General features: G+C 37.2%; 1 protein-coding gene across 1 annotated transcript in view; it reads right to left on the reverse strand.

Annotated features, from left to right (window-relative positions):
• Nucleotides 1-274: 274 nt before the first annotated feature.
• Nucleotides 275-22269, reverse strand: part of MDFIC (MyoD family inhibitor domain containing) — a 53467-nt gene continuing 31472 nt past the window's right edge. The window contains exons 4-5 of the mRNA XM_009324059.1: nt 15514-15789; nt 275-1661 (exon numbers count right to left, since the gene is read on the reverse strand). Coding sequence (XP_009322334.1) covers nt 1414-1661; nt 15514-15789 — 524 coding nt within the window. The 3' untranslated portion in view covers nt 275-1413. The remainder of the gene's footprint in view (nt 1662-15513; nt 15790-22269) is intronic.

Below are 22269 nucleotides of genomic sequence, written 5' to 3' on the forward strand. Positions count from 1 at the left end.
GAAAAGTTAATGAGCTACAGACATGGAGGGGAGAAACTAGCAGATGGCAAAGAAAATGGGTACCATTATTCCCTAAATCTGGGAATGCCATAAACCTCTTTATGTGTTGGACCAAATTCATTTCACAATTACAATGACAAAGACAGATATTTCTCAGAAAACCTTAATGGTGTAATAGGGAAAGTTGCCCACAGGATCCTAACTGTATTTTTTGAACAGTTTAAATCATATTCCTTTTCTTTTTAAAGGATATCACACATTTTTAAAATGTCCTTTTTTTACAGTGTTATTTAAAAATAACACTTAAAATGTATCTGAGAATAAACATTTTTGCATTTGCTTTTTGTATTCAATGACAGAACTCCTTGATCAAGTCAGTTTTAATTTGGTCTTTTTACCCTGTTTAAATTCTGCCATCCTCTGTGGATCTTTCTCACACAGTGAAGAAATAAATAGTAAGTTATGTGATACTGGCTGTAAAGCCACGAACACTGGCAAGGCCACTAATGTACAGGTTTAGATTCTTGTGTTAACTTCTGATAATTTCCCTTCTAGAGCCAAATTTTGAAGTTTTGTTAGTCTATTAGTTAGTCTGTTAGTTTAAGGATGTATTTCACGTCTGCACAGATTTCCAAAGTCTCTTCCTAAAAAGAAGCATTTCAAGTACTATTAGTATTGAAGTAAAATATAAGTTCTCTATTCTGTCTTGATTGATAACAACAAAATCTTGGTACTCTAGTCCATGGCAAAACTTACATTGACTGTAGCTTGCCAAATCTTCCCGTAGTATCAATATTGACAATGGAAAATACCAGGAATCTCTCACAAACCAATGAGACATTCAAAACAAAAGAAATATTGCCAATGTGACCACTGTAGCAAAACCAACAGTAGATTCCTGATGCTAATTTTTGAATTAAGATTAAAATAAAAGAGCAAAGTTGCTTTCAACCCAAAGAGATTGAAATAAAGACATTTTGCTTTTCAGAATGTCTGCAAAGGCATGTTATGCATGGAGGCATTTGAGCATTTAAACATTGAAGTAGGTAAAGGCAAATACTTAAGGCTTTGCCCTGTAGTCTCTTCTCTGACCAAAACCTGTCACTCAATTCGAATGGCAATTTTGCCCTCATACAGCCTGCAGTATCAGGCCTATAATTCGGTTTCAATAAAGTCTTCCATTTGCAAAGCCAAAAGGAAGCTGGAACGTAGCTTGAGTTTCACATACAAAACTATACCATTTGTGTTAGAACACAGATTTGAGGATTGCTTTTAAAAAAAATATTTATATATAGGGAATTAACAGTGCAATACCAGTTGGCTGTGTGAAAATCTTACCTTGTCTTTCTTCAAATGTATTTAAAGAAAAGCTCTCCAGTTTTATAGAGAATAAAATAAAAAGGGATAAATATTTCATGATGGGAAGCAGATCCCACAGCATTCCATGCAGATCTCCAAGCAATCTGAAGATTCACAACATGCGTCCATTATGCCACAGTCCATATCACACGGGCAGTTACAGTCATCCCCCATCTCGTCCCCACAGCAACAGCAGCAGGCCTCCGATGTGCAGATGCCACAGGATGCTTGTCCCAGAACAATGTTACAGAGGGTGAGAAATTCACAGAACAAGCAAGCCAGGATACAGTGAACACAGCAATCTTCATACGTACCAGTTCAGTAGCATGTCATATATGAACAAACAAAACAAAACAAAAAAACAAAAAAAAGAAAGAAAAAAGAAGAAATCATTAATATGTTTTTCTAAATCAAGATATATCACAATGCCAAATACAGAGCTGAAAGACAAAGATTCCGAATAGACATGATCTAACATCACAAAGAACATGTTTCCCATTTTCAAGGTCACTTTTGCAGCCTAACTCGTCTCCAATTCAGTATTGGTTTTGGTGCAAGTTTCCTTTTGCCACTTCACTTCTGCAAATCCCAAGTACTAAATATCCACTTAGATCCATTTGTCTAGGCATTTATTATGTAAAATATCTGTATCTATTATCTTCAGTCATAACTTCTTCCAGCAGGCCCACAAAGTGATTAAAAAATCAGCTTATGAAGGAAACTATCTAAAATTATTTCCAGCCTCTCCCAGTGCACCTTGCCCTTCTGAATCTGTTTTGTTGACTTGCTACTTATGAAGAAAAACAAGGGAGTTGCCACAACATTTTTGCTTTCTTTATAGTTTTATGCACACCTTAAAACCAGCATAACAGCATGTTATATGTATTTTTGTACTTTCAACAATATATTCAGCCAAAATACAGATTTTTCTATTGCTTTCCTACACAAATCTCTCAGCAATCCTTTTAATGTACTACTTTAATCTTCAATAGAGTTCATAACTACACCTGAACATCAATATCCACCTCTCATAAGTACTACTAAATTACATGAGATAATTGAGCTGTCCCACAAACTGTCTGCAGAAAATACAGCACCCAAAGAGTAAATATATGGAGTATCTTCAAACAATTAATACATTCACGAGACATGACAGGAAAACACAAAGATTGGAACTAAACATGTGCCAGAGAAAAGGAGACTGCAGGAGTGAGGGACATACTCAGTTGTTTTCACTCTCCTCCCATAGTAAGCACATAACATGTATAAATTTATGTATAAACATATTTAATTTGTAAGAGGCAATGAACAGTCATCTAGAAAGAAGATGAAAACTTAAAACTAGAAGAAATGTTCAGGATAGAGAATTGCTGTTCTTTCCTAGCCTCAGCTTTCATTCTCCTTTTTACTGCTTGCAAGCCTTGAACTCCTTTAGCCACAGACAGTTGAAGATTGGGAAAACGTTTAGGGGAAAAATATCCCGCACCATCTCATCCTTTCCCTGTCCCTACAGTCTATCACAGGTATCTGCTATGGTAGGAAAGACAGGATATTGAGCTATATGGGCATTTGGTCTCACCGTCTACAGATGTTATGTTCTTACAGTTCACAGGCTGGAGACTGTATCATAGGGGAAAGCCTGCGATTACTTGCAACAGTATTATAATTACCAGGACTCCTAAACATATTTATAATGTCAAAAATGATGCAGTAACCGTGGCAAGTAACTTGATTGATTCAAAGTACCTCTAATATTGCAGAAACTTTGACTGCAGGATAGCGTAGAGATGACTTACACTAGCAAGCACAAATACTTATAGCAATGCAGCAATAGGTGCTCAGACCTGCAAAATCTGTCCCAAGAAGCAAAGTAACTACCTGAGCTCTTAGCCCACTCTAAACATCATGCTGCTGGGGACTGATTTCTCCTACTTACTACACTACTTAGATCCAAATTTAGCTTCGGAATACCTGTACTGCAGTGTGGTCACAGTCATAATATACATAATGAACACTTACAGCCAAAAGAAAAAAAATGGAAATATCAGAAAAAGCAAGAAGGAAAAAAAAAATCAACCTCAAAAGCTCCCTACTACTGTGCAGGAAGCAAAACTGAGAGGAAACCACAGGTAAGATTGAGCTGTTTTTAAAGAAAGTTGTTGCTTGTATTAAAAGGCTGCTTTTCCCAAAGAAATACTGGTGCTAAATAAATGACCTTCATAGAAAACCCGGAAGATATATGAAATAAAGCTGGGGAGTATCAGTTCACTGAAGAGGACCAAAGCCAGACCGATAGCGATTAATTAGCTGGTTGTCATGGAGATGGTGTTAAATTTGTTCAGGTACAATCTCCTTTCAGATTTTCTTTTAAGACGAAGGAAAAAGCTAAAGAAGCCAAGAGTTCTATCCAAGAAGCCTTCATATTTGAGGAACTGAGGCTTTTACTATGTTGCATCTTTAAAACACAGCTGAAAGAAGCTAATACCACAATAAATTTTTTTCTACAAATGTTTTTTTAAACAAAGCACCATAATAAAACTTTATGTGTGCCAGTATTGAAAATATGATGCTCAAACAAATCTTTCCTGCTTCATGCAGGGATATGTAAAATTGCAGGGAGAGAAATAAACATTCACAGAAATTATAATATTCATATTTATTGATGGACAAGAGACAGAGTTCATAGGTTAAACAAAAGGGATTGCACTCAGAAAGCACCTTCTGGACCCACAAGAAAACTTTTCCCTCCTAATCTAAAAAAACCCACTAAATCAACACTTACAGGGAGAGGCTGTGTTGATTCAAACAAAAGTATTTCAAAGGTAGAAGCTATCAAAAATTGTCCAAGACACAGAAACAAATTTTGACCATTAGTGCTATGATGGAAACTCTGTGGAGGGTCTTTCCATCTCTTCTTCAGATTTATTTACCTAGTGTTTATTTTTATTTCCTTCTCCTTGGATTGCAAAACTCATTTTCCATTTAGAAAATCTTTATATAACAATTCTTAACCTACACAAACACTTAACATAAAGTAGAGATACCCTTTACTGCTCTCTTCATTCTTGCAATGACTCATTTGTACAATGAACATAAACTTTGATCCCCATTTCAAGGACAAACCTGAAATAATCATGCTTTTATACTCTTCGTATTATTGACTTTTAATAGCTATCCAGGTAGCAATTATTTACACATGACAAAACATGCTGTTACCTAGCCCTACCTAACTTGCTGAATTCAGAATCATGACTCTAAAGGTCTGTAATACATTCAGATAAACGGGTGAAAGAATAATTTCTTCCATGTATGACTCCTACTTCTTAGCTTCTTATCTACAGATGTAATTATAAGGAAAAGATACAGTCACAGTGGTTTTTTGTAATAATAACAAATCTACATGCTACACAAAACTCACACATCCTTCTCTAGTACCCATATTCCTACAGCAAATTGTCAGTTTTATAGAAAAAATTGTAATGCTAAAAACCACTTCCTTTGGTTGCTGTTGCAGGGTCTCATGATCAGTGCAATCCAGCCACGAAGAAGATGCTGTATAAAACTCAACTCCAAAAGAGATGACCTCAGGTTTTTCATTATCATGTTGGAGACCACTGAAATATACTTCACTGCTTGCACAAGACTCCCTAGTAATTCTTTCCTGCTTCCAAGACCAAAGAGACTATTTTAAATTACAGACTATTTTAAATTTCAAAACTATTTTAACATGTTAAGAATAAAGACTATACTTAACTTCCACTCTTTGACTTTACCACATCAAAATCCTAATAGTTTTTGCAAATGAGTGAGTAGTGGAACACATTAATCCATCTGGAACTAAACTTAATTTATATATTTGGGAAGAATTTGGAAAAAAATGTAAATTTGATGATCTTAATGTGTGACAACATGTTTTCTGGAAACCTTTAATATATTTTAGTCTTTTCTGATAAAGAAATCATATAGCAATATCGGTTATGACACTGTATTACTGTAAAGAGAGGCTAGCTTAAAATGATCTATTTCTTTACTTTTTTTTTGTTTGAGAATTAGAGGTTTTCTCATTCTTCGTTTCCCATTAGATATACTAACTCAATTAAGAATTAGGGGTGTATCTTTACCAAGGACCAAACTCCATCTGCCTTCATGTTCACAATGCAGCACTGTTGATAAATAGCTAACTCCGAAGTTTCTTGGGGTTTAAGTTTTCATTAAATACTTTCACAAAGAAGGAATTAGTCTGTGTCTCATTATGTAAGCCCACCATTAATGAAGATGAGCTTTTCCTTAGGACTTCCACATTACACCACACCAGTCTCAAATTTCCATTGCTTTACAATTCTTCTATTATACTTTTCTCTAATTAATGTAGAAATGCTGCACAACAGATTGGCACTACACAAAAGTGAGGATGTGGAGTGTCAAACACTGTACAGAGGTATACTTTATAAAAAAAAAACCCAAACAAAATAGTACATCTGCCTTAGTTCCTTTATCAAATGCATTTGATGTCATCAAAACACAGTATCACATTTGTTGACTATGACCCAAGCTCCCAAAAGCTATGCTGAATGGCATAAATTATGATAGGCTTGGTCTGTAGGCAGTGAAAGTATATTTTATTAGATCAACTCTCAGTGGGGGAAAAAAGATGAGCTTTCAGACACAAAAGCTCATCTTCAATTATCCTTTCATTTTGCCTGGGATGAAAGTTAGACCTGAAGTTAAAAGGGTCATCTCATGCAGCATTTTTAAATACCGATGTAAGTAAAGCTGTTTCCTTAGTCCTTTGGCACATCCCCAAAAGTTACAGATTTGTTAGGGAACTTCATCGAAACTGTTAAAACAATGCCAAGGCAAATAGAAACCCAACCAACTCATCCAAGTTTTTGCTGCTTATATCATATACGCACATCCAGCTACTTTGTGCTGATTTAACCAGACTGTATACACTACATGTAACATCTACTTTAACTGGGTTATAAATGTTACCACAGACAATATCCAGACAAGAAATAGCCTAAAATCCCCTAAAACCGTTTACACACTGTTATTCAAAGCCCAGAGGGCCCCACTCCATACCTTATCCCAGTTGTAACAGCTATGCTCATTTAAGGAAAAGAACCAATATCAACAATAAAACAACTTTAATTTTTGTCCATGCATAATGGACATATGCATAGATATGCACATTTGCACACTTGCATGTGCATACCACTTTATTTCTAAAATCTTTGCATACAGATATTACCCTGATATCTAATTCCTTTTAAATACTGAAATGTATATTTCTTTTATTTCAACTTCCTTTTTATCACCTCCTCTTCATTTTTATGAAAAGGTGCAGCTCTACTTGAGAAACAGACTTTTAAGAGAACCATCGACCTTTGAAACTGTACAAGGGATGCAGAAGTTAAACTGAAAAATGTACAGAGAAACACATGCGCAGGCTGATCTGTGCTGCTTTTGTAATGTTTGACACTAACCTGTCACAAACTGACCCAATAAGCTTTCATACCAAGCAGGCAGGTCCATATGATATGAGGTTTTCATGTCTGCAATGGTAAATAAGCTCACTTACAGGATGGTGACCTTGGCCAGCTTCTTACTAACTATATTCACCGACTTCAGACAACTCAAAACAATCTCCAGGCACTCTGCTGTCTCACAGTGAGAATCAAAAAGGGCAAAACCGCAATCAAAGTGGCAGCTGAGGTCCTCAGCAGGGGTTTACTCCAGGCCCCCACAGAGCCCTGAACAGAAGCCCCAGCAGGTGCTACAGGCGTCCCGCCGGCCGGCAGCACGGAGCGGCAGCAGCAGGGATGCACTCGCGGTGCCAATGGCAGAGACAGCCCACGGCCAGAGCAGCACGGCAAGCGAAGAGAAACCACCCAGCACAAGTTTCTTAAAGGTGTGTATTACACAGAGGTGGGGCGTAAACTTACCGAGCAGCGGCACACACGCCATCACACCACCGTTCCTCTAACGTACGGGGTTGGTGTGCAGCCGCTGCTACCCATCCCCTTCCAGAAAACTCACTGCACCCAGGAAAACGCTCAAGGAAAAGTAAGAAATGTAGAAAGAACAAACTGATTGCAAGAACTGTTGCATGGAGTATAGTTATCCCTAGGTAACAGAGCTACATTTATTTAGATGGGGGAAAATACAGTTACAAATCATAATATATGTGATATGTCAGCATTTTAAAATAGAAAACAATTGTCTCTGTTGATCAAGAAAATTAAAATGTTGCCTGAACAGGCAAATTGCACTGCAGAACACATGGAAACTTTCATCAAAGCTTATATTCTAAACTCTCGATACAGATACAACCTCAGGAGTAAAATGATCCAGTTCAAACATGCAGATATACTAAGAAACATGCCAATTTACAATATCTAAGGTTTCCTTAGAATATGAAGCTTTCATTGCCATTGCGCATCACTGCAAATATTGATACTAGTTAGGTGCTAGCTAGACTATGACCTTATAAAATGGATACTGTGGGAAGCCCTTTTTTCATTACAGGCCCTGTTTTCCACTCACTCCTGTTACACAACATGTAAACCACCTCCCAAGACTTCTATGCAAACAAAAACATAAACCATGCTTAAAACACACCACTCTTCAAAATGCCTTCTTAAAAATCACAGGTTTGACAAATGATAATGGTATTTGCCCACTGCCTGATTGACAATTGTGTTCTGATACAACCTTGTTTAACAAAAACCCCTCCGTTTAGCACTTCGTGCTCAGACACAAATCCACTTAAAATCAATTTCTAAAATATAACAATGGAAATTTTGGCCCAAGTAGAGAGATTTGCAGGATACTAACTAAGTAGCTGCCTAAATGCTACTTAATGCTATGGGATGGATTTTAAAAAAAAAAAAAAAAAAAAAAAAAAAAAAACAGCACGGAGCGGCAGCAGCAGGGATGCACTCGCGGTGCCAATGGCAGAGACAGCCCACGGCCAGAGCAGCACGGCAAGCGAAGAGAAACCACCCAGCACAAGTTTCTTAAAGGTGTGTATTACACAGAGGTGGGGCGTAAACTTACCGAGCAGCGGCACACACGCCATCACACCACCGTTCCTCTAACGTACGGGGTTGGTGTGCAGCCGCTGCTACCCATCCCCTTCCAGAAAACTCACTGCACCCAGGAAAACGCTCAAGGAAAAGTAAGAAATGTAGAAAGAACAAACTGATTGCAAGAACTGTTGCATGGAGTATAGTTATCCCTAGGTAACAGAGCTACATTTATTTAGATGGGGGAAAATACAGTTACAAATCATAATATATGTGATATGTCAGCATTTTAAAATAGAAAACAATTGTCTCTGTTGATCAAGAAAATTAAAATGTTGCCTGAACAGGCAAATTGCACTGCAGAACACATGGAAACTTTCATCAAAGCTTATATTCTAAACTCTCGATACAGATACAACCTCAGGAGTAAAATGATCCAGTTCAAACATACAGATATACTAAGAAACATGCCAATTTACAATATCTAAGGTTTCCTTAGAATATGAAGCTTTCATTGCCATTGCGCATCACTGCAAATATTGATACTAGTTAGGTGCTAGCTAGACTATGACCTTATAAAATGGATACTGTGGGAAGCCCTTTTTTCATTACAGGCCCTGTTTTCCACTCACTCCTGTTACACAACATGTAAACCACCTCCCAAGACTTCTATGCAAACAAAAACATAAACCATGCTTAAAACACACCACTCTTCAAAATGCCTTCTTAAAAATCACAGGTTTGACAAATGATAATGGTATTTGCCCACTGCCTGATTGACAATTGTGTTCTGATACAACCTTGTTTAACAAAAACCCCTCCGTTTAGCACTTCGTGCTCAGACACAAATCCACTTAAAATCAATTTCTAAAATATAACAATGGAAATTTTGGCCCAAGTAGAGAGATTTGCAGGATACTAACTAAGTAGCTGCCTAAATGCTACTTAATGCTATGGGATGGTTTTTAGAGGTGTATGTATGTTTAAAAAAAAAAAAAAAAGAGAGAAGTGGCCAGCAGATATTTCTGCTATGTTAGGCTATTCATGGTATAATGCACATTCATACCCAATTTCAGTAAATAATACCAATCCAATGACAGAACAATATATAAAAGAAAACTTACTGCTGGTCTTGTGGCACTCAAAGGGGGGTGGGGGTGGGGAATCCTATTCAAAATTATATGCCCAAAAGGAAAGTAAAGTTGACTGAAAACTATTTTGCAGTTTATACAAAGTTATATAAACCAAAGTAAGATGCTCCTTCTTCAAACAGAGGTCTGCTACCCTGCTAAGAGAACTACTCGCTACTCTCCATGTGTATGCACCCAGTGGTTCTCAAGGCCCTGGCTTAACACAAAGGCTATTTGGTGGACTTGCTTTGTCTTCAGTTAAGCCATCAATATCACTTGGGATACTCTAATACATTAATGTAGTCAGCAGCATGAGTTAAATAGTGCCCACCAACCCCATGCTTGGATTCAACATCTAGAACGGATGAAGTTGCATTATACTAAAAAGAAGGGGGAAAAAAGTCTCATTCAAATGCACCCTGAAATGTTGACTTTTAAACATTGGATTTTAAAAAAACCCACACTTTAGGTGAGATTGTTCACCGCATCTCTAAGCTCAGTAGCGCAAGACACACAGTCCAGAAGGCTGAGGAAGGTTGCTTCAGGCCTTGCTCCTGGAAAAGCATGAGTGGTAACTTAAATTTGGCAGCAAGCCTATATTGCCTTTCCTTCCCCAGAGCCTCACCCCCATGCTGCAGGCTTTCTTTATCTACTTCACTCCTGCACCTAGCCTTATTACACTTCCTAAGACCTATCTTGAAAAAAATCCTTGGAAAGAAGATGCCTTCTAGTGCCTCTCTCGTTTAGAGAGCCTGGGAAGGAACAAAGTGAAGATCTCACCGTACATACAGGAGGCAGGCTCATGATCTGCTCACCATAGTTTAACAAGCTATGTTAAACAAGCTATCATTTCCAGATGAATACAGCAATTGTGTATGCTCTCAGCCTTTTGAATATGTGAAGTACCACCCTAACTGCAAATTATTACAAGTTACTGGAGTTGTGGGAACTACCCTGACAAACGTAGTAACTTGTGAGGTCACAGCAACTTGACCAGAAGCGAGAGCTCCATTTCAAAACTGAATTAAAACCTGTATTCCCTCTATCATTAACTTTTTATAAACGATTGCTTTGATTTAAAAAAAGCATAACATCAAGCTTCATAAGGTTTTGGTAGGAAAACTTGGTTTGGTTTTTACAAAATAATTAGTGCCTACTTCATTTTGCCTCCTCCGCCCCCTTAATTAAATTCCTCTTCCATCCCTCCCACTGCTCAGTTTCTTCTTCCCTGTTCTACTCCAACTCTGCATATGTCATTATTACTTACCTTCCACTGCTCTGATACACATATGTGTGTATTCAGTTACCTGTTTTTCTTCATTTCCTAACATCTAGATTTACTGTTCAGCTGCCTCATTGTTGTCTCCTTTAGACCTCCTCCCCTCTTTAAGTTGCTTTGGACAGGTACCACTGCTTCCAAACGCAGCAGCTAGACTGCCTTCTTTTTACTCATTTACAATTGCTTTTTCAGGTTTCCAAGGTGTTTCTCTGCACTACACGTAACAAGTGCAAGAGAGTGACAATTCTCTTTGCTAGTGGTCTACCTACCAGAGTTTTGAAAGAACTGTGGCACCTCTGACATCAATAATTTAACATATCATTAAAATTTCTTTGAATAAAAAAAATTCTTTTATTCCCAATATGCATTGAAACCTATCCAGTCCCTTTGAAAAATCGTTAGAATTGAAACAGTATTTAAAAACTGCTTTTTAAGAGAGACACTCCTACTATTTCATAATTCCTTTGTTTTTTGTAGTGTAAGTTACAGAGCTGAGTAAGATTTCTTCAGGGACAATATGGATTAATAATAGATGCAGAGGAAGAGCAGAGCTGGTGAGTGCACTCACACCCTCCTAAGCCTCACTGAATGTAAAAGTGTTTCTAAACAGCATACTCTGGAATGCTGACATGACTCCATACACTACAGGCTCGTTTAAAAAGGCAGATTTTAAAGCTTTTACACTACCGCTACCAAAATGTCTGTTACATTTTAAGCACTTCCAACGCAACTTCAATTCCAAAAGCTCACAAGATGTGATCTACAGCACAAGTGGAGTTTGCAGCTGGAACAATTAATAAAAGAGTTGTTAATTATGGTGGGGGATTTTGGTGGGGTGAGGGACTGGAGGGCTTTATAGCTTGCGTTAGGGCTGTCTAGTACTTTGGAGACCAACAGGAGCAGTACCAACCTTATTCATGGTAAGATGTGATATCCTGGGTAAAACAGCACTGGACTTCATTTAGCTTCCTGGTATATATACTAAAGTCTGCAATATATGATGCAGCATGCTGCATTTGCTAACCTTTTAATAAGCATAAGCCCAAATGCGCTCCTGCGCAAGATAGGTGGCAAGCCTGTATGTTTCTTGATTCTACCCTGCTACAAGCACTACCAGGTTTTCTGTTCTGCCAATAGATTAAGATGTTCTAGAGCAAAATAACTACCAGACCTGGCCTTACTAAACATTACAAATAGGTGTGGTGCTCCAGAAATATTCACATTCAAAATTTCTTTACTGAAAGAGTGGTTAAACATTGGAACAGGCTGCCCAGGGAAGTGGTTGAGTCACCATCCCTGGAAGTATTTAAAAGACGGGTAGATGAGGCACTTAGGGACATGGTTTAGTGGGCATGGTGGTTTTGGGTTGACGGTTGGACTCGATGATCTTGGAGGTCTTTTCCAACCTTAATGATTCTATGATTCTTTTAAGAAGAAACAAGAAAATTGCAGCTTTTGGGAGGGAATAAGAAAAAGTGGAAAATGTTTTCTCTTTTCTCTAGTCTAAACTCAGCTTGATGACCAGAATTTTCACTTTTCTTCCTTCAGAGGACATACTCTATTTCTTTTCTTTGGCCACTTTGTTTCACGTAACAAAACCAGTTATTCTCCTGACTGGCAATAGAGTAGAGCATTCAAGGTGGAACATAAGGCAGATGAAGTAAAAAAACATGGCATGTATTTTCAGGTTTGAAAAAAAAAAAAAACCCAACCTATAAATTGGATTATAAAATCCAAGGTCGTACATAAGGAACAGCAAAATTAAAGTGAATTGGAGTATCTGAAAGTGTTCAAGTTTACCTGTATTTCTTTCTACAAAAATTATCTGGACACTGTAGTAAATTGAAGTAGCTGAGTTAATTCAGGTGATTGATTATTCAATACTCACAGTACAAAAATTAATATAATTCGTCTCTTTCTGCATAAGATTACATACAAAACTGCCTACAAGTTATATTATTATACTGTATAGATATGCACAAACACAAACGCACATCTTCAAGTAAACTCAAACCCAGCAGCTCTTCAGCAGTAACCAGTGGCTTATGAGGTCAACGTGGTACAAGTTAAAGCAAAGCCAAGTAGTTAAGCAACGTTGCAAATGATTTCCAATAGTTTCCTATCTTTTCCACCTTCCTGTAAACCTTTTCAATAGTTTCTACATAAATGTCATTGGATCAGAAGAGACAACTGCTCACAGAAATACCTCTTTGCCCACAAAAGTATGATTCATAATACAAAGAATCTGTAGAAGTTAGGTTCAAATTAATTTGTGTATACCATTTTCAAAGAGTGTCTATGCAATCCTCAGTCACAGGACTTACTAGTGTACTCTTCTGGTTTTGTATAGTTAGATGTATTCATCAGGTATATATATTGCTAGTTTAAATGCAATTAAACTCCTTTGAACAAATAACCTGTGTAATTATACCAAGTTTTTTAAGTGTAGCCTTCCAGAAGTAGTCATAAGGGATTAACATTTCCTAAATTCATGAACACAATTATTTTTAAGTTATGGATAAATAATTTTTCCTTAAATAGTGATCTCTTCTTTGTGTTATTTTCAATATTTCAACTGACCATTGCCAGAGTCTCTGATTATGCATCGTATTGAAAAACTGATAGATGATAGAACAAATTATGTATATATTGATACTTCCTGCAAGGTAACAGCTTGATAAGAATATTAGTTATAGCCTATAGTTCCCCACGCAGCCCTACAGGGTAAATTACTGAAAAGCTGAATAAACTGTCAGAAGGCTTGTACATGTGTGCATGCAGATGTGTAGACACAAATACCCTAGATATACTTTAATGACTGCACAATAAAACTTTTGCTTCACAACAGAAAACTGCAGCAGATATTAGCAGCGTGGGTCAAGCTATTCAGAGCATATATCCAAGTTCCCACATTCAAAATGAGAACATTACAATGTTAGATGTATAACAAATATATTTAATTTTAGCTATTAGGTGACTCAAGAAACTACATGTGACAGTAAGGATTACCTTGTATTTCTGTACTTTGAAAGTATGTAAGTTAGACAGTGTGACAACACAATGTAATTATCTATATTCTAATCAGACATACCTTTAAAAACGTCAACATTTCTGACTGTATATAAAAAATTGTATATTGACAGTTTCAGGCAACTAACACAATTGTGTGGGATATTAAAATCAGACATTAGAATTTACAGCTATATCTGAAGGTATCTCATTAATTTTCTGCTCAGTCATTCAGTAATTTGACATAATCATTGCCAAGGTTATTAAAAACAAACAAAAAGCCCACTGACTGTATTTATTCCAATATAATTTTAGAAGAAAAAAGGAAGTGCTTGCCATAAATAATTGTATAAGGGCATGAACAGGGCAGGCACCATCTCTTTAGAACTCCATAATTTCTTTTTCAGACGTTGAATTTCCTAAATTCAGAGGCCTGCACTTTGTACCAGTCATGCGAACAGATCTAGGTCTCCTGACTTACAGTTTTTTGATATATAAGAAAAATATTGGGCTGGAGGGTGAACTGGAATTCATGTAACAGAAAGAGATAAGTGGAATATAGCAAGTATGAAGTTGTCATTTTGGAAAGGAATTTCAGAGGACTGAAAGTGCAACAGAAAAATAACAGTAGGTTCTTGAAGATAAATATGAAAATAAACCACAGCAAGGAAGACCAGCCCATGGCACAGTCCGAGTTAAGCTGTTCATGATATTACTACACAGATTCACTCAGTAGGTTTGATTGAAGTAGTTGAAGTCAAGAGAAGTCACTCCACTGACATCAGTAGGCTTCATTCAGGCCACTATGTGCAGTCCTTCTGATCCCTCTTCCTTTCATCTAGGCTGAGAATCCTCCCCATATCACTGAACAGTACCGTTTCCCATTTCTCTAAGAATCTGTGTCTGTAGCCACCCCCGAGAGGTTTTTTTAACCAGTCGCATCTATGCCTGCCTCAAACCAATAAAATTTATAGAGCCTCTGCACCCCTCTTGGAATGCGCAGGAGCAAAGCCCATCGAGTATATTAGTGCTAATGGGAAGGCAGTGGATTGAAGAGAGGCTCAGGAACTCTGGGACCATTAGAGTAATTGCAAGCAGTGAAAACATACACACACAGCTAAAACATAAGGAAAATTATTTACTTTTGATTATTTAAGCTGTGCACAGGGAGTACGAACCTTTCTCATGCAAATTATTTACAGCCCAAATATAGCATAAGGCACGTTAAACATTGAAGCACAGGTCCAAATTTTATTATCTAGTGTTCGGACCTCATGGCTAGTCAGAATATCTGCTAACAGCACATTTTCAAAAGCAAACTCTACCCTCATGGGGCCTGCCATTACTAGATTTAAGTATTTACTATGCTTTGAACTAGTGCTTTAACATTTTTTTCTGGTGTATATGTGACAATGTTGACAGGAGTTTCTATCAGTTCAGGATACTACATAGAGAGACTAAAACATTATCAGACTATGTTGGCCAAATGTTTGAAAGTAAGAAATCTCCCATTGCTTCAATTTCCTTCAAATACTTAATATTTTCCTTTGGGGAAGTAACTTGTGTTTTATCATAATGATTTCTATTTGCTTCTGGAGCATGAGTCATGCTCTTCAATTATTTTCAGTTGATTGTGTAATTATTAGTGAGAATGGGGTTTGGCTAGTCTTTATTCAGTTGGGTTTTTTTAATAAGAATTTCTGCTTACCTTCAGGTGAAGTACCTGGCTTTTGAGAAAACACAGAGCTTATTTTACTCTTCTTGCTGCTGTTGCTGTTGACAGACAAGGTGGACTGAATTTTTCTGTGCATTTTTTCTGAAACAGGAGCCGAAAGTTTTCTGTTGTCTGCAGGTGCGTGCTTGACCCCGTTGTGAATTCCACTTCCATTACTCAGACCCGCATGGCCGTTTTGGATTTTGCCACTTTCTTCCTCACCCCTTTCCAGTGCTGAAGTATTCGGCTGAGGCAAACGTTGAGGTTGTGCTTAAAGTCAAAGAAAAAAAGGGTTAATTTAAATTGTACAGTGATAACTGAACACTTTAGGCTAGATTGGGAAGGCAACTTTCATTGCTCGTATTGATCAAAGAATAGACTGAAAAGTTAACATTCCCCCATCAAAAAAAAAGAAAGCAAAAAAGATCTCTAGATTAAAAATAATCATTAGGTATTCAGAAAGCGCCTCATGTCCGTATGAGGCCTAGATTCCCCCTTCGTCACTGCACAGAAATGTTCACAATGCTCTGTGAATTAGACGGAGAGAATAAGGCAAGTAATTTGAAGAAGGAAAATATCAGGAAGGGGAGAAAAAGTAGCAAAACTGAGATAAACTTGGGTTAAGGGAGCCAAATGAAGAATGGAGGGAAATGTAACAGAAGGAAAGAAAAAGGTATGGGAGAGAAGATAGCGACTGCAGTAACAGAAGTGAAGCTGCAGGTTGGCCAACCTTTCAGTCTTCAGAAAATAACCTGAGTAACAAGGTAGGTGCCCCCTGACAATGAGCCACCACAGACCGGTATATTAGAGAAGAATAGGAGTATCCAGGTAACTAACAACAGTTTGAGCTTAAATTCATAAAGACTGTGGATTGCTGGGAAGAACAAAACCAATCAAAATCTGTTTTTGTGGAGGAGGTGATCCAGTAACCAGAAGGAACATGCATTCAAACACCGCGTAGCTGTGGCACGCCAGAGTCCCCCACACCCATATTCCTCAATTCAGAATCACAATTTTAAAAATGGCTGTAATGGGCCAGTTAGGGCTCTAATAGCAACAAACTGAAATGGTCAAAGGAAAAAAATACAAAACCTGTCAAGGCAGAAATCTGCAGTGGCCTGGCTAAGACTCCAAGAGTACATTCTAATGAGAGGGCAAGAAACTTGACCATTCTTTGTTGATCTATGGTATCATAAAGGAGCGTATTTTTAATAACATGGAAAATACATTGTCTATGTATATAAAGTCTGTATCTAAAGAAAAGAAAAGATGTGGAATTTTTTTTATGTAAAGCTTTGTAATAAAAAGAGTAGTTTCCAATTAAAGACTCTTATTTAGAAAAAAAATGCAGACTTCGTTTGAAAACTAATTAAACTATACACATAGTGACACAACAGGATTTCATAATCAAAAAGCATCAGCCCAATCACCTCTCCTAATCAAAACACTACTGTATCATGCTTGGACATAAAGAGGTTTTCAGACAGTCCAATCTTCAACTATTTATAAATCTCATGTCAAGGAAAAAGCCCAGATTCTACTGAACACTCAACTGAAGAGAGATTAGACAGTGCCAGCAGTAAAGAAAAAACAGTGCTGCAGTTCATTCTCTTTTCAGACGATTCATATCCATTTTCAGATGATTTCACAGTATAGCTTCGTACGTAGATTACACTGTCTCCAAGATAACAATATGTATAGATAATTATAGTTAGCTTCCTCCAAAAAAAACCATCTCCACTGATCACTTCAGGTACAAGTGACCAAACTTTCGGACAAATACTACTGGGACACACAGACCAACATGGTCTCTAAAAAGACTCTCAGTTCCAAATTTGCCTAACAAACCCTCAATGCTTCCCTTTTATCAAGGACACTGATACCATTGCTTCCTCCAACTATCATAAACTTGTCCAGATTAAAATTCAGATAAATCTTAAACTTTAACTCCTGGTCACGTTCAGAGGCAAAAAGATACTTTTCATAATAGCTTAAATATGAACTGGTTCATTTTTTCTTGCCATTTGATTTTTTTCGTCACAGCAACTAAGATTTTAAGAAGATACCCTAGACTACCCAGATCTATCTAGGTCAGAGTAACCCTGATTGAACCTACTTTACAAAAGTGATCATTTTGTGTTGCAGGAAAGGGAGGGCTGGGGGAAACATTTATGCTTCAGCCTCCCCAAAGATGTTGCAGAGAAGGCAAAGATCATTCCCTTCCATTACCAGCAGTAACTGCTCACCGACCTCCAAGCCAACAGAGCAGGAGCACAATGCTGACACCCGAACAACTAACTGTTGCCCAAAAAGTTTTCCATGGCAATAGAGAAACTGCTTCTCCTTTCAATTTTGCATTAGTGCTTGCAAAACCTATGAACAGAAGCATAAGCAAGGCACTTTCTGCACTCTGGAATTCCATTTGTAGCGTATATTTTGCTAACATTTCCAGACTATCATAAAAGCTCCAAAACAAGTTTTTAAGGGAGTCTTCTCCTACCTGCAACAGGATTCTTTAAAAGTATACTACCAGGAACCCTTTGTGTAGGACATCTTTCCACATACGTGCAAAACAAATTTTGTTAAAAAACTAATCAAATCCCTCCATTTTAAAAATAGTCAATGTAGACCTAACTACAGTCAAAAATAAAATCTTTAGCAACAACAGGAATCAAAATTTTTACTCTCTAAAGTTCATACCAATAGCTCCCCATAGCTTCATTTTCATTATCCCACTCAAATGTAAATTGTACTATTAAGAACAGTGTTTTTCACGTTCCGTGTAACGGTGTTTCCTCACACTGTGGCGCTGCCTACAATTCCGAACTGTGGAGTGGTGCAGCTGCACCAATAACCTAGAAATGCTGGGGAGGGGTTAACCTGCCTCAGTAAATAAAAGCAACAGACTATACTAAAAATTCTGTATGTCTGGACACGCAAGTTTCTAAAACTGACAGTTATGACCTTTTCCAAGCCAGCTAAATTGGTGGTGGCAGCTTATAATTGTTTGTGTATTTTTGGTGCTTTGCTACAATACAGTAACTTGACAAATTATCCAAAATTCCATCTTCAAAATTAGGTGTGTTTCTGTCAAACTGTGGGTGAATGGGAAGTCTTGGGGAATCCAAACAGTCATTTTTGTTTGCTTTTATTACCATTTTTACTAAGGGTTTTTTGGGGAGGGAGTGGGGTTTTTTTGTATTTTTTTTTTTTAATAATCCTGTTCCCAAAGTACTCTTACGTCAGTCTTTTAGCATTAACATACAACTTTTTAGCTGACTGGCTTTACAGTATTCACATGTGATACGCAGGTCAAATCAAAATGGAATAAAACCCCAAATGGATTAGTTATCTCAATTTAAATTTATTTTAACTTTATTGATAATTTTGCACTAGGGAGACTTGAATCTTATGGTTAACACACACTTGAAACCAATTAGGAACCATATGACGGCATTCTAGCATAAAGAACAAAAGGAATTGACAGTTCCAAGATTAAGCCACAACCACTCAGTTTAAAACAGAAATATTTTTACCTTATTTTTTAAAGGTTGTGTATATCTTAAAAAAAAAAGGTATAATATGGGGAACGACACAATGCTTCTTAAAACACAGTGATACCCAGGGACTCTCACTCTTTCTTTAATGATCCACTGCTCTCATTCAGCTGTCTTTCTTTTTTCAAATCTTTACATATGTGACAGCTCTCAAAAGTAGACCATAGACCATCTGGCATTTTCAGAGGTGTAACTTGTGCAAATTCAGCTCTACTGGGAACACAATGCTATCTTCTGCCTGCGTTATAAAAGATACAATAGAATGTAGAACTTATGAGTTGTTTTGAATTATTCATTTTTTGCCTGTATATTCAAGAAATTTTACAAACTCTGCATTTTGTACTACATAATCACATGCGTTAAAGGTACAAAGAAACTTTTTGACACCTCTTTTCTACAGAAAGATGGCATTTTGTTTGATATGTGAACATTCAGCGCCTGTTATATCATTCTAAACAGGCCGTGTGCTGCTACAAAAGATCCCATTTTACACTCTATGTATGAGCAAAAATTTTATTCTTGATATTCAGTAACTAATGCAATACAAATCAAAATTTCAAGTATGAGTTGGATGAACATTCAGCATCTTCAAATCAGGATGGCACTGGTCACTTACTATATGTGAAAGATTTAAAAAAAAAAATATAATTCCTCACACAACACAGAAATATTGTCATTTCCAACATCCACAATGAATAGTTTCAAATGTCCTAAGAAATTCTGTGCTTTTTAGGTTAATATGTTTTTAATCTTTAGCAAAACCAGTAGATTTAAGTCAATATTTTATACAGTGCTAACACTAGTGGATTTTCAATAAGAATGATAAATATTGGATTAATGATTCAATAGACTGAATCTTTTTTGATAGAAAACTAGCAGATAATGTAGCTAGTAATAACTATACATGAATCTGCTGCCTGTGGAAAAGCAATAAAAAGGCAATATATTGCTATAGCATATAATCTATTAGCGTGTTTCACTGCTTCCTTGTCATTGGTTTCCTTGCAAAGTGGGCCTTAATACAATAACTTCTGCTGTTATTTAACTGACTTTACATAATAATTTAATTGTGAGGTTACTATCTGGTGAATAAATATTCAAGTACTAAACATTTGCTATGGTTTTGATGGTTTTGAAGTAACTATGCACATTCTCATTCAGACTGTTAAATCCTTAGCACAGTTTAAATGAATATGCACCTATATAGTCACACTGACAATACATTGTTTACACCTTGCAAAATAACAGCTATTCTTAGGAGAAAAATTCTGATGCATGCATTTAACAGAAAAATGTATGTCAACACAGGGAAACTCTCAACCAAAAGAGGACAGTCTAAGCTATCATTAGGGATTTTAGACAAAACACAAAAACAAACATACACAGAATACAGACTCCTCAGAGTCCAAGTGAATCAAAAGAAAACATCAGGAGGGAGAGAAGAATTGAGACAGCTAATTAGTAGCCTAATCACATCAAAAGCAATTCCAAGGCAGCTGATACAGATGCCCGTGGAGTTTGCTAGGCTGGCCAATGCCACCGATGGAAAAAATACTTTCCAGTTTACAGCCTGAGTCATCTGACTGCATACCCAGAGAGGTAAGAACACTGTTTTTCTTCATTCATGACACAACAGTTTATGACATCAGATCAGGCCACAGAAGCAATATTTTTGCAGGTGGACTAGGGAGGAATAAAAATGCAGGACTCCTGGGTGTAAAAAAATATAAGCCGTGGGATTTTCAAATATTGAGAAAATACAAAGTATCACTTCAGTTCAAAACATCCTCCACGCTTTTCTGCCTCCCAAATCAGTTGCAACTACAAAAAGAGGATGAGCTCTTTTTAGGAAATAGAGAGGTCCTGCTTGGGTCCGTGAACGTTGAAAGCCGAGACCTACATGTTAATTTGGGCTGGGGAAATTGTTTGACCTCAGTGGTAGCTGCTCCTACACCCTCTGTATGGATCACACGGAGAAGACCACATGCAAGGGAGGTAAGAATCAGGCCTCTGGTTTTTGTCAGTACTTCTTTGTAACACAGACCTAAGCTTGAGGGGAAAAATAAAGCATATGACAGATATTCATGGATTGTACAGTAAAACCAGAGGCTGCCTGGATTCTAGAGGAAAATTAAGGTGATTCCAAATTGCTTCTGGAAAAGACATAAATTCCTGAGATATAAAAGGCAACATTTCCAACTGACTAGCAAAAAACCTTACCTTTTCAAAAACATTACAAATTGTATGCATTCATACGCTCAATAAGCATAAAATTTCAGTGAAACTGGGAGAACTCAAATATCTCAATCTCTCTCCCTTCCCACTTTTCTAACTAAAATCCTGACTAGTCTCTACATGGATCTTCAAACTACATCAATAGTTTTCTCTGCCTAGCTATCCAGAATATTAACATTCAGATTACAAGATGTACCTCTGAGTCAACCTGTGAAGTGGCTTTTGTCAGCAATTATTTTTGAATATTTTCTAGGACATAAATAGCATTACTGCAGCTTTCATATCACAGAAGGCATACATTAACTAAATAACAAGGTACCATCAAGGTACAATCTATCTTTTAAAATCAATTTTTTACACTGAATTTTTTATACCATGCTGACTTTACAAGGAAAACAAAGTACCAACTAACAGCATCAACCACCTTTTTAGAATTGCTTCTTGTAAGACATGAGGACACCTTCAAAATGAATACAATATGTTATTATGAAACAGGATGTCCTTTGTAATGAAAATACCGTAGTAAAATTGCTGGTACGAGTTTTACAGGACCCACACTGAGAACACTTTGTTAAAATACGTCTGAGAACACATCCAGGGAACACCAGGTATAACAGAAATGGGGCTGGCAGGGGACAAAGGGAAAAGACATTTTATCCCGTCAGCTCTCAGTCAGTGAAGGGCTGACGAGAATGGCAAATGCATGTGTGCATGTGTGTTTACGGGTTGAGAAGGCGACACAAGTGCACAAGAAGGTGCCAAGAGTACTCTTAAATCTGTGCAAAGACACCTGCAGTGCCTTCCTTTGGAAGCACTGCAGGACCTCACACACTGTTTGAAGGGTTGCAGGAATTGTATAAAGATGTCTTTGACATATCCAGAAAGAAGCAGTTACCACAGGGAAGCATGAAAAGGGCTGGTGGCCAGAGGTTTACAAAGTTGATAGGCATTCCCACTG

This window comes from Pygoscelis adeliae, unplaced genomic scaffold (assembly GCF_000699105.1).
Source record: "Pygoscelis adeliae isolate BGI_AS28 unplaced genomic scaffold, ASM69910v1 Scaffold24, whole genome shotgun sequence".
In the NCBI taxonomy this organism is placed as follows: Eukaryota; Metazoa; Chordata; class Aves; order Sphenisciformes; family Spheniscidae; genus Pygoscelis; species Pygoscelis adeliae.